The following is a 14,083-nucleotide window of genomic DNA, read 5'->3' as shown; positions in this document are numbered from 1 at the left end:
CAGAAGCTGGGACTAACAGCGGGCGCTCACTCTGCTCCCTGGATTCGAACCTGCGACCTTTCGGTCTGCAAGTTCAGCAGCTCAGCGCTTTAACACGCTGCACCACCGGGGGCACCAATATCAATAATAATAATAATAATAATAATAATAATAATAATAATAATAGCACTGGAAAAGCCTTAATTTGGACAGAACATCAATCCACATCCTGCAGAAGGCAACACTTCTTGGAACTGCGCTCATTCTGCAAAAATGTCTATAATATCCGAGGCCCTTGGGAAGAGCCCGATATCCAGAGACAAACCCCAGACACTTGGATTTAATATGCATTTGTGCTGTGTTGATATGTACAAATAAATCCATAATAATAATAATAATAATAATAACAACAACAACAACAACAACAACAACAACAACAACAGTAGCGTAGGGGCAGGGATGAAAAGACTCTTGCCTTGTTGTATGTTTTCCGGGCTGTATAGCCACATTCCAGAAGTATTCTCTCCTGACGTTTCGCCCACATCTATGGCAGGCATCCTCAGAGGTTGTGAGACTCTTGTGTCATTGTGTTGCCTTTCCTTACAGCTATGGGTCAACCAAGAAGATGGAGTTGAGGAAGGCCCGAGCGAAGTTCAGAATGGGCACTTGGACCCCAGCGCTGCAGACTGCCTTTGCCTGGGCAGGACCCTCCAGAACCGGGACCAGATGAGAGCTAACGTCATCAACGAAATCATGAGCACCGAGCGCCACTATATCAAGCATCTGAAGGACATTTGCGAGGTAGGCATCTGTCCCTTGGACCGTTCTTTGGAAAGGGATGGAGGGGTGGATTGACCAGGGAGAGAGCTGGGTGTAATGAAGCATGAATTTTTGGTTTACAGATGTTATGTTTAATGGTGTGTTTGTGTTTTAAAAGGGTAAGTATTACAGTTATTGCATCTCAACACTCAGAGGCTGGTTGCCATGGAGAAGTAGCCGGAGCTAACTCCGTTTTGTTGAAAAAGTGCAGAGTTTAAAAAAGGGATTCAGTCTGTGCTCTGAGGAGGCACAGGGAAGATTGATCCTAGGTTGAGGGGATCAAGGAGACTCAATTGTTCATTTTGAGTCGGTTTAAAATAAGTTTGGTGATTTATTTAATGTAGTCTGTGTCCTGGTAAGGAACAGAGAATCTGTGATCGTATATCACAGGGGTGACTGCGGTTTAAAAGTAGCAGAGGAAGAAGTTCTAACTACTTTAAGTAAAAGAAATGACACTTTAGGGCAGTGATGGCCAACCTATGACACGCGTGTCAGCACTGACACGCCTAGCCATTTTTGCTGACACGCTGCCGCATGCAGATTGATCGGATGACTAATGTCTTTTGTGGCCAAATTTGGTGTGATTTGGTCCAGTGGTTTTGTTGTTTACTCCATCGGAATTATGCATATTCCATATATATATATATATAGAGAGAGAGAGAGAGAGAGAGAGAGAGTGAGAGAGAGAGAATATATATATATATACACACACACACACACACACACAGTAGAATCTCACTTATCCAACACTCGCTTATCCAACGTTCTGGATTAGCCAACGCATTTTTGTAGTCAATGTTTTCAATATATCGTGATATTTTGGTGCTAAATTCGTAAATACATTAATTACTACATAGCATTAATGTATAATGAACTACTTTTTCTGTCAAATATGTTGTATAACATGATGTTTTTGGTGCTTAATTTGTAAAATCATAACCTATTTTGATGTTTAATAGGATTTTTCTTAATCTCTCCTTATTATCCAACATATTTGCTTATCCAACATTCTGCCGGCCCGTTTATGTTGGATAAGTGAGACTCTACTGTATTTATATTCCGCCCTTCTTTCTCACCCCGAAGAGGACTCAGGGCGGATCACATTGTACACATATAAGGCAAACATTCAATGCCATATAACATAGAACAGAGGCAGAGACAGACGCAGAGGCAATTTAAACCTTCTCCAGCTTCCAGCTTTTTCCTGAGCATATGCTTGATTCTGGCCATTGGTGGAGCAAGAACGTTCCCCTGAGGGAGGCCGTTCTTCTGTCTTCGCCAAGGGATAAAAGAAGAAATAATAATATAAACAATAACAACAATAGCAAAATCATAATAATCTAAATACAATAACAACAGCAATGGTATGATAATAATATAGTAATAATAGGAATAATAATAATAATAATAATAATAATAATAATAATAATAATATCATCAATAGTAAAAAGGTAAAGGTTTCTCCTGATGTTAAGTCCAGTCGTGTCCGATTTTGGGCATTGGTGCTCATCTCCATTTCTAAGCCGAAGAGCTGGCATTGTCCAAGGTCATGTGGCCACCGGCATGACTGCATGGAGCTCCATTACCTTCCCGCCGGAGCGGTACCTATTGATCTACTCACATTTGCATGTTTTCGAACTGCTAGGTTGGCAGAAGCTGGGGCTAACAGCGGGTGCTCACTCTGCTCCCCAGATTTGAACCTGCAACCTTTCGGTCTGAAAGTTCAGCAGCTGAGCGCTTTAACACGCTACACCATCGGGGGCACCAATGTCAAGGGATAAAAGAAGAAATAATAATATAAACAATAACAACAATAGCAAAATCGTAATAATCTAGAAACAATAATAAGAGCAACGGTATGGTAATAATACAGTAATAATAATAATAATACCAATAGTAAAAAGGTAAAGGTTTCTCCTGATGTTAAGTCCAGTCGTGTCCGACTCTGGGGGTTGGTGCTCATCTCCATGTAAGGCTAAGCTTCTGCCAACCTAGCAGATCAAAAACATGCAAATGTGAGTAGATTAATAGGTACCGCTCCAGCGGGAAGGTAACGGCGCTCTATGCAGTCATGCCTATGGCCACATGACCTTGGAGGTGTCTACGGACAACGCCGGCTCTTGGGCTTAGAAATGGAGATGAGCACCAACCCCCAGAGTCAGACACGACTGGACTTCAAGTCAGGGAACAACCATTCCTTGTTCCTTGCTAAGTAACCGATTTTCTAGTCTCTTGGCATCATAGCAAAGGAGATAGACCATGCAACCTTCACAGTCTCAGCCTCTTTTTTCTGGAAGACATTTCCCAGGACTAAGACAACACTGTTGAGTTAGACATATTTTTCTCAGTTACATGTACATTTCCTCTTTAGCATTGGCATAAATCAGGATCGATGTGAAGTCATGCAACAGCAACAAGCAAGCATGAAATGATACGGTTTTTCTGCCAGAAGCGTGCTCTCCGATTATAGCCTGTTGAAATAAATATACACATAAATACAACGCCACAGCTGTAGGGTATTCACTAGATATAATTCTTTTAATTTTTTTGTTTTTGCAAGAGGCGATGGGTTTGCATCACGCCGTGTCTGAAGCTCTCCAAACTTAGCACTTAACCTCCCTGAAAGACTCCCCAACTTTGCAGAAGGCCACAAGGGATTACATGGAAAAGTACTTCGGAGGGAAATGCTTTGGAGGCTATTTATAGCCGCCCGCTCAGCAAAGCCTTCTCCGATCCTCCATCATGTCATCTATCCCTTGAATCTGAGCAAAACTGACAGACGCGGCACTGACGACACATGACATCCCTCTTACGTAAGGGGAGCAAATGCACCGGAAAAGCCATGCGCCCGGCCTTCTGTGTCTTCAGCCCACGGGAATTCAGCCCCAGACCCACTCAATGGAAGATTTGCCCATTCAAAACACTATGTGGCACGGTTTTTGTTCCTGGGTTGTAAATGTCATTTTTTTCCTAATCGGTTGTCTCATTTGAAAACATGGAGAAAGTTTATTGAACTGCAAAAGTGTTGTTTCTGCGGGAGGGACATCCTGGAGCACATTTTGCTCTGGTTTTTCAATGAATCTCAACCAATTCAATCCCGTTCGTGGCACAAGAACAAAGTTTCTGGAGTAGAACAACTACTGTATATACTTGAGTATAAACCTAGTTTTTCAGTCCTTTTTTTAGGGCTGAAAAAGCTCCCCTCGGCTTTTACTCGAGTGAGGGTCCTGGTTGGCTTGTATTTGGGTCAGCTTATACTGGGTGATAGTATCACAAGCAATAGAACCAAATCATGTTCAGAAAGCTTATTTTATGTGCTGTAATGCTCATTTAATGCACTTGCGATGAGGAGAGGGGTGTTTTTATTGGCGTGCCGTTAACAAAAGCTTTTCCATCATTTTACCCGAAATGTGCTTGTTAGCTATGAGATTGCTGCCTTTTGCACATCCACGGTGATGAAAGAAATTACTGTATATACTCGAGTATAAGCCTAGTTTTTCAGACTGAAAAAGCCCCCCATGACTTATACTCGGGTGAGGGTCCTGGTTGGCTTATATTTGGGTCAGCTTATACTCGGGAATATATGGCACATTTATTATTTTTCTCTATTATTATTGGTATTATTACATTTATTATTTTACTCTATTTTTATTAATATATTTATTATTTCACTCTGATCTTATTATTACTACAGTAGAGTCTCACTAATCCAAGCTAAACGGGCCGGCAGAAGCTTGGATAAGCGAATATCTTGGATTATAAGGACTGATCAAGGAAAAGCCTATTAAACATCAAATTAGGTTATGATTTTACAAATGAAGCACCAAAACTTCATGTTATACAACAAATTTGACAGAAAAAGTAGTTCAATACGCAGTAATGTTATGCTGTAATTACTGTATTTACGAATTTAGCACCAAAATATCACGATATATTGGAAACATTGACTACAAAAATGGCTTGGATTATCCAGAGGCTTGGATAAGCGAGGCTTGGATAAGTGAGACTCTACTGTTCTAGCTTTGCCCGGCCATGCGTTGCTGTGGCTTATGGGAATCCTTTGTTGGCCAGATGGAATAGCAGTGAATAGCCTTGCAGTCTCAAAGCCTGGCCGTTTTCTGGAGTAGCTGGACCTTTTTGTTGTATGAACGTAGAGGCATGGATGAGGGGTTGTGCTGCCAAGTTTAGTGTTTCTGGGATGTGTAGTTTTGTTGTTTTGTCCTAGGCCGAAATTTCATTAACCTTTAATATATATAGATTGCATAATTATTATTATTGCATATATTATGGCCGGCTTCTATTCAGGTCGACTTATACTTGAGTATATAGGTATTCAGAGTTGGACAGTCTTATCTTATTAAAGTCTTATTAGTATCTTACATTACAGTTTTGTATACTGTACGTATTCAAAAACATTTAACCTACTAATGCCTCAAATAATGCAATTTTATTAATATCTATTTTATTTTTGAAATTGACCCGTAGCTGCTGCATTTCCCACCCCCGTCTTATACTCGAGTCAGTAAGTTTCCCCAGTTTTTTTGTGGTAAAATTAGGTGCCTCGGCTTATATTCGGGTTGGCTTATACTCGAGTATATACAGTACTTTCAAAGTAAGGACCGCACAATAAACAGTCTCAAACCAGGAACGCACAATTTTTAAAATTTTGTTACATAGGAAAATAGTTGAGATTTCAAGGCCCAAACGAGAAACGTACGGAATCCCTTGTGAGAACTAAATTCTGTAAATCTCATTGCCATCCCGCCACTGAAATAAGACAACAGTGTGGATTGAAATATGGGCAAGCTTTATTTAAAACATTACCTGAATTCAACTTTTGTGATTTGGAAATACAGTAGAGTCTCACTTATCCTAGACTCACTTATCCAATGTTCTGCATTATCCAACGCATTTCTGTAGTTAATGTTTTCAATACATTGTGATATTTTGGTGCTAAATTCATAAATACAGTAATTACTACATAACATTACTGCGTATTGAACTACTTTTTCTGGCAAATTTGTTGTCTAACATGTTTTGGTGCTTAATTTGTAAAATCATAACCTAATTTGATGTTTAATAGACTTTTCCTTGATCCCTCCTTATTATCCAACATATTTGCTTATCCAACGTTCTGCCGGCCCGGTTATGTTGGATAAGTGAGACTCTACTGTATAACTAAAGGGGCTTGAACTTGGTGTGTGTTTTAAGCCAAGGTAGTGACCCCAACTGACCTATCCTTCGGCTAAGCTGGGCGAAACACCTGGTTTCCCGGATATGGTCAACTTTAACATCTCCAGGGCAACCGCTCAGGAAAACGTACATATAATTCTTTCCAAAAATTCTGGATTTTACAGAGCCAGAACTCTCCCTGTTTCAAAGCCATTTCCATTTGAACTCACCTGGTTACATAAACACAGGTGAGAGTGTCCGTTCCTGGCCCACTAGACAATTACCATAGCAATGAATGCAACTCCTTCCCCACAAAATTCTGCCGCTTGCATTCTCAACCAGCTGGTCACCCTTTTCCGCAGTTGCCAGCCACGCCACCATTGTTGGAAACAAGTGGAAGAGGAAGCAAGCGGCAGAGTTTTGTGGGAAAGGAGTTGCAAAGCTCATCCATCGCTGTGATAAGTGCCTAGATTTGAATGGCAACTACGTGAGGTGTGGTATTTGGGTGTGGCTTTCAACTGCATATGGTAAATGTTATCTCCTATACTTTGTTCATTTTTAATTCCAAGACGTAATCTACTTTCTGGATAGCCCTCGTATTATACTGTTAATGGGCAAGAGGACAGGTCAGCGAAAATGTGTTGTCGAAGGCTTTCATGGCTGGGATCACAGGGTTGTTGTATATTTTCCAGGCTGTATGGCCATGTTCCAGAAGTATTCTCTCCTGACATTTCGCCCACATCTATGGCAGGCATCCTCAGAGGTTGTGAGGTATCATACCTAGGAATTGCTACATTCTCCATGGCAATTCCATGAACAACTTCTGGCAGATGTTGACCATAAACTTGCAGTGGAAGACCTAGAGATGTTTAGGGAGAATCCCTTTCTAGGGATCACGAGAGTGAATCTGTGGCCAAGATCTGATGGAATTTGCCCATGGAGAACCTAGAGAGGTCTTCTTTCAGGGTAAAAGAATAGTGTTTTTAATTCACGTATATGGGGGTTCTGTGCCCCTAAAGTTGAGGGCCTGCTATATTTGTTTCCATTTTTCTAAGCGATCATTCATCTTGGCCTCCTCTTCCAGGGTTACTTGAAGCAATGTCGGAAGAGGCGGGACATGTTCAGCGATGACCAGTTGAAGATCATCTTTGGCAACATTGAGGACATCTACCGGTTCCAGATGGGCTTTGTGAGGGACTTGGAGAAGCAGTACAACAATGAGGACCCGCATCTCAGCGAAATCGGACCGTGTTTCCTGGAGCATGTAAGACAAGATCTCTCCTTTCTTTCCAACCTTTTTGTTCATTTCCTTCTCAAAGAAAGAATGAGTAACTGTAACCATTTTGCAATGGGTTCGCTTGCATAGAAAATGGTAATAAGAGAGCTCTGGCAACAGTTATATCTGGATTTCCGAAACCTATTACTATCCAATAGAGCTGTGCAAAATTTTCGTTAGTCATCATAAATTGGATCAAATTCATTTTAATTAGTACTTATGATGTGATATCTGACATGCACCAAAAAATTAAGAATCGAAGCTCACCCAATACTTTTTCATTTGCATTTTGTTAACTTCGGAATTCTCCCAGAGTTAGTTTCTTGTTCAGCGCAACTACTTTTTCTGTCATATTTGTTGTATAACATGATGTTTTGGTGCTTAATTTGTAAAATCATAACCAAATTTGATGTTTAGTAGGCTTTTCCTTAATCTCTCCTTATTATCCAAGATATTCGCTTATCCAAGGTTCTGCCAGCCCGTTTATATTGGATAAGTGAGACTCTACTGTAATAATAATAATAATAATAATAATAATAATAATAATAATAATAATAAATACACCGGCTCTTTGGCTTAGAAATGGAGATGAGCACCAACCCCCAGAGTCGGACACAACTGGACATTAAGTCAGCGGAAAACCTTTACCTTTACCTTAATAAAAAAGTAATGACATTTTGTTACTCTTGTTATATAACGAAATTTTCACTAACGACACTTTAGAAATACTTTAGAAACGAAACACTAATTCTAATTTTGTAATGAATTTCTAAACATTTTTTTTCATCAATCTCGCAGCCCTTCTATCCAAAATAATTGACGCCATGAGTTTCTCCTGGCTCTCAGGTGCCGCAGCGGCAAAAGATCATGGGAGTTGTAATCCTCAATTCCCTCCCATTGTAGCAGATTTCCTGGTGATGGCATTTGCTGTGCAAGGCACTCTCATAAACACAAAAGGAATCGGTTGCCTTGTCCTCCAGCCCATTCTTCCTTGCCTATTACATAAGCCCAACACTTCCGGAGCTGATAGATCGGTCAGTGCTGCATCAAATACATCAAAGGGGAGCTAAAAAGCACACACACAGCCTTGCTTTTTTCACTTTTGGTTTCCTTGAGGGAAAAGAGAGTGCTTTCCTAGCTGTTACGTAAGAAGACTCCAAGTGTTGGGCCTTCTTATATGCAACTGCATTCCTTTTAGCAGCCTTTCACCCCCGTGACGTTGCAGAGCCATTAAAAAAGATCTCACCACGAATGCCCAGGATGCATCTGCCAGGCTTTGTTCAGATTTTCATCACTTCTTCCATTGGAACCTCGGGGGTCCCTTTCTTCACTTGAAGGCTGGAGCAAAATGCCTTTCCCAATAACAAAAAAAAAATAAAGTTCCCATGGGTGGGAGATTAGAAAAAGTGGGAAATAAAAACTGGATAAAAGTATTAGGCCTATATAACAAACTTAAACGGGAAAAATACTTATCCAACATAAATAGGCCAGCAGAACGTTGTATAAGCAAAAATGTTGGATAATAAGAAGAGATTAAGGAAAAGCCTATTAAACATCAAATTACTGTATATACTCGAGTATAAGCCTAGTTTTTCAGCCCTTTTTTTAAGACTGAAAAAGCCCCCCTTGGCTTATACTCAGGTGAGGGTCCTTGGTTGGCTTATATTTGGGTCAGCTTATACTCAAGAATATATGGTACATTTATTATTTTTCTCTATTATTATTGGTATTATTACATTTATTATTTTTCTCTATTATTGTTGCTTCTATTACATTTATTTTACTCTATTTTTATTATTGTTAATACATTTTATTATTTCACCCTGATAGTATTATTGTTATTACATTTATTATTATTCTCTATTATTATTGGTATTATTACATTTATTATTTTTCTCTATTATTGTTGCTTCTATTACATTTATTTTACTCTATTTATTATTATTATTATTATTATTTATTTCACTCTGATATTATTATTATTATTGCATTTATTATTTTCCTATATTTATTATTATTATTACATGTATTATTTTACTCTATTATTATTAAAATGATACATAAGCACATTTACATTACACATTTACATAAAGAGTTAGAAAGAAAATTTATCTGGAAATGGTACATGACACCAGCCCAACTAGCAAACATGGGAACAGGACTAAGCTCAATGTGTTGGCATTGTAAGGTAGAGAAAGGCTGGTATGCACATATGTGGTGGGATTGTTTAAATGCAAAAAATAATAATAATGGGATAAGATAATTAGAAAAATCAAGAAACTTTTCAAAATAACAATTCAGGTTAACAGGGAACGCATGTTAATGGCAATTATGGGGAATAAGAACATCGCTGCGAAGAACCAAGATCTACTTAAAGCAATAATTCTAGCAGGAAAGGCAGGAATAACTGGGGATGGAGAGATGGAAAAAATGGAATTTAGAAAATTGGAATAATTATTGGACATTATTGCATGTACAACCCAAGATAGGAGCCTCTGATGGTACAGCGGGTTAAACTGCTGAGTTGCTGAACTTGCGGACCAAAAGGTTGCATGTTCGAATCCAGGGAGCAGGGTGAGCTCCTGCTGTTAGCCCCAGCTTCTGCCAACCTAGCAGTTCGAAAACAGGTCAATGTGAGTAGATCAATAGGTACCACTCCGGGGGGAAGGTAATGGTGCTCCTGTCAGAGCGTACGGTTTGGATAAACACACATGCAGCGGAAGATCAACGAAGAATCACTGGCACCAATAAAGAGGCTGAAGCCTGTTTGGCTTTCTACAAAAGATTTACTGACAAACGGAAAACTCTCAAGACGACATATACATACAGAGTGCAAATAGACAGAGAGCAGAGGGCAGAGGGAAAGAACAGATAACACAGCAAGCTATTGGTTATAAATAGCTTGCTGTGTTAATAGCTTGCTGTGTTATCTGTTCTTTCCCTCTGCCCTCTGCTCTCTACCTCTCGGCACTCTGTATGTATATATCGTCTTGAGAGTTTTCCGTTTGTCAGTAAATCTTTTGTCGAAAGCCAAACAGGCTTCAGCCTCCTTATTGGTGCCAGTGATTCTTCGTTGATCTTCCGCTGCATGTGCGTTTATCCAAACCACGCGCTCTGACAGCTCCATGCAGTCATGCCTATGGCCACATGACCTTGGAGGTGTCTACGGACAACGCTGGCTCTTCGGCTTAGAAATGACACAACTTAGTCAGACACGACTGGACCTAATGTCAGAGGAAAGCCTTTACCTTTACCTAAACCAAAGATGGTTCACAGAAGGACAAAACAGAATTAATTAAAGAGAAATGGTCAATTTATATGAAATGGGCAGAAGAAGGAGAGGGGGCAGCTGAAAGGTGAATGCCAGAAAGAGAAGAGATGGAAGTGTGCGAGGTTTGCAATGTCTGATTCCCAGGTTTGGGTTTCAAGGGCGGTGTTGCAATTCGTCTGCCTTTGGAGCAGACACCCTCTCAGTGGCCATGAAACAGCAGGGCTTGTTTCCCCGACCGGGGACCTGTCATAACCCATCTGTAGCTGTGATGGCTTTGCTCCAAGCTGGGCTCTTTTGACCAAGGTCAGAAAATTTAGCTTCAGCTGTCAATTTCCAAAAGGAGACTGGAAGGCAACCTCGTTGTCAGAACCACCTAAGGAAGCAGAGGTGGGCAGGAGGAATTTGCAAAAGCTGCACCAGGTTTCAGGGTCAACAACAACAACAACAACAACACACCAGACATCATAGTTATGGAAAAGAAAAAGATTTGGATCATTGATGTTGCCATCCCAGGTGACAGTCGCATTGACAAAAAACAACAGGAAAAACTCAGCCGCTCTCAGGACCTCAAGATCGAGCTGCAAAGACTCTGGCAGAAACCAGTGCAGGTGGTCCCGGTGGTGATCGGCACACTGGGTGCCGTGCCAAAAGATCTCAGCCGGCATTTGGAAACAATAGACATTGACAAAATTACGATCTGCCAACTGCAAAAGGCCACCTTGCTAGGATCTGTGCGCATCATCCGAAAATACATCACACAGTCCTAGACACTTGGGAAGTGTTCGACTTGTGATTTTGTCATACGAAATCCAGCATATATATATCTCATCTGTTATGTTATACTGTGTCTTTGTGTCAATAATAACAACAACAACAACAACAACAACAACAACAACACCACACCGGACATCACAGTTGTGGAAAAGAAAAAGGTTTGGATCATTGATGTCGCCATCCCAGGTGACAGTCGCATTGACGAAAAACAACAGGAAAAACTCAGCCGCTCTCAGGACCTCAAGATGGAACTTCAATTGAACCTCAATTTGCTTCTGACACGATAAATAAAATAAATAAATTAATACACAGTTCCTTTTTAAATTCTGATTGGTCTCTTTCAAATCCCATATTTTTACTATCTTTCCTTATTATTATTATTATTGTATGACACAGCAAACAAGATAGATATGCTGGATTTGATATGACAAAATCACAGGTCGAACACTTCCCAAGTGTCTAGGACTGTGTGATGTATTTTCGGATGATGCGTGCAGATCCCAGCAGGGTGGCCTTTTGCAGTTGGCAGATCATAATTTTGTCAATGTCTATTGTTTCCAAATGCCGGCTGAGATCTTTTGGCACGGCACCCAGTGTGCCCATCACCACCGGGACCACCTGCACTGGTTTCTGCCAGAGTCTTTGCAGTTCAATCTTGAGGTCCTGATAGCGGCTGAGTTTTTCCTGTTGTTTTTCGTCAATGCGACTGTCACCTGGGATGGCAACATCCATGATCCAAACCTTGTTCTTTTCCACAACTGTGATGTCTGGTGTGTTGTGTTCCAGAACTTTGTCAGTCTGGATTCGGAAGTCCCACAGTATCTTTGCGTGCTCATTTTCCAATACTTTTGCAGGTTTGTGATCCCACCAGTTCTTTGCTGCTGGGAGGTGGTACTTGAGGCATAAGTTCCAATGAATCATTTGGGCCACATAGTTGTGCCTCTGTTTGTAGTCTGTCTGTGCGATTTTCTTACAGCAGCTGAGGATATGATACATGGTTTCGTCGGTTTCCTTGCACAGTCTGCATTTTGGGTCATCAGCTGATTTTTCGATCTTGGCCTGAATTGCCTTTGTCCTGATGTCTTGCTCCTGGGCTGCAAGGATCAGGCCTTCTGTCTCCTTCTTCAGGGTCCCATTCGTGAGCCAGAGCCAGGTCTTCTCCTTATCAGCCTTTCCTTCAATTTTGTCAAGGAACTTTCCATGCAATGTTTTGTTGTGCCAGCTGTCAGCTCTAGTTTGTAGTGCGGTTTTCTTGTACTGGTTTTTTGTCTGCTGTGCTTTGAGGAGTTTCTGATTTTTGACTTCAATCAAAGCAGGTTCTTCACTTTGCTTTACATATTCTGCCAGGGCATGTTCTTCTTCTTGGACGGCTTGTTTTACTTGTAAGAGCCTTCTGCCACCTGATCTTCTAGGCAGATATTGCCGGTCAACATCACTGCGAGGGTGCAGTGAATGATGAATGGTCATGAGTTTATTATTATAAAATGTTCATGAGGTTGCGTAGGCATCCCCCAACAACACCATCTGGGTGTGACCTTCCAGGAAGGAAGTCCAGGAAGAAATACCTGTTCTTTCTGGGCAGAATAGTACATGATTCGTTATGATGCATCTCACCGCCTCTGTGTCCTCTCTCTTGGTGCTTTCCAACCCCCGTCTCCTGCAGCAAGATGGCTTTTGGATCTATTCCGAGTACTGTAACAACCACTTGGACGCCTGCATGGAGCTCTCCAAGCTGATGAAAGATGGCAGGTACCAGCACTTCTTCGAAGCGTGCCGTCTCCTGCAGCAGATGATTGACATTGCCATTGACGGGTTCCTTCTGACACCGGTGCAGAAGATCTGCAAGTACCCCCTGCAGCTGGCAGAACTGCTCAAGTACACGGCCCAGGACCACAGGTAGGCGGGATGGAGGGATGGAGGGATGGAAGGAAGGAAAGAAGGAAGGAAGAAAGGAAGGAAAGAAGGAAGGCAGAAGAGAAGGAAGGAAGGAGAGTAGGAAGGAGGGAAGGAGAGAGAGAAGGAAGGAGGGAAGGAAGGAAGGAAGGAAGGAAGGAAGGAAGGAAGGAGAGAGAGAAGGAAGGAGAGAAGGAAGGAAGGAAGGAGAGAGAGAAGGAAGGAGGGAAGGAAGGAAGGAAGGAAGGAAGGAAGGAAGGAGAGAGAGAAGGAAGGAGAGAAGGAAGGAAGGAAGGAGAGAGAGAAGGAAGGAGAGAAGGAAGGAAGGAAGGAAGGAAGGAAGGAAGGAAGGAGAGAGAGAAGGAAGGAGAGAAGGAAGGAAGGAAGGAAGGAAGGAAGGAAGGAAGGAAGGAAGGAAGGAAGGAAGGAGAGAGAGAAGGAAGGAGAGAAGGAAGGAAGGAAGGAAGGAAGGAAGGAAGGAAGGAAGGAAGGAAGGAAGGAAGGAGAGAGAGAAGGAAGGAGAGAAGGAAGGAAGGAAGGAAGGAAGGAAGGAAGGAAGGAGAGAGAGAAGGAAGGAGAGAAGGAAGGAAGGAAGAAAGGAAGGAAGGAAGGAAGGAGAGAGAGAAGGAAGGAGAGAAGGAAGGAAGGAAGGAAGGAGAGAGAGAAGGAAGGAGGGAAGGAAGGAAGGAAGGAAGGAAGGAGAGAGAGAAGGAAGGAGAGAAGGAAGGAAGGAAGGAGAGAGAGAAGGAAGGAGAGAAGGAAGGAAGGAAGGAAGGAAGGAAGGAGAGAGAGAAGGAAGGAGAGAAGGAAGGAAGGAAGGAAGGAAGGAAGGAAGGAAGGAAGGAAGGAAGGAAGGAAGGAAGGAGAGAGAGAAGGAAGGAGGGAAGGAAGGAAGGAAG

General features: G+C 41.6%; 1 protein-coding gene across 4 annotated transcripts in view; it reads left to right on the top strand.

The window, feature by feature from the left end:
* Nucleotides 1-14,083, top strand: part of arhgef9 (Cdc42 guanine nucleotide exchange factor 9) — a 154,191-nt gene that overhangs the window by 103,081 nt on the left and 37,027 nt on the right. For all 4 annotated transcript variants that reach the window (XM_062964103.1, XM_062964104.1, XM_062964106.1 and 1 more), the window contains 3 exons: nt 586-780; nt 7,055-7,234; nt 12,955-13,187. In XM_062964103.1, coding sequence (XP_062820173.1) covers nt 586-780; nt 7,055-7,234; nt 12,955-13,187 — 608 coding nt within the window. The remainder of the gene's footprint in view (nt 1-585; nt 781-7,054; nt 7,235-12,954; nt 13,188-14,083) is intronic.

This window comes from Anolis carolinensis, unplaced genomic scaffold (assembly GCF_035594765.1).
Source record: "Anolis carolinensis isolate JA03-04 unplaced genomic scaffold, rAnoCar3.1.pri scaffold_12, whole genome shotgun sequence".
In the NCBI taxonomy this organism is placed as follows: domain Eukaryota; kingdom Metazoa; phylum Chordata; class Lepidosauria; order Squamata; family Dactyloidae; genus Anolis; species Anolis carolinensis.
This window is presented reverse-complemented; position numbering and strand designations above follow the sequence as displayed.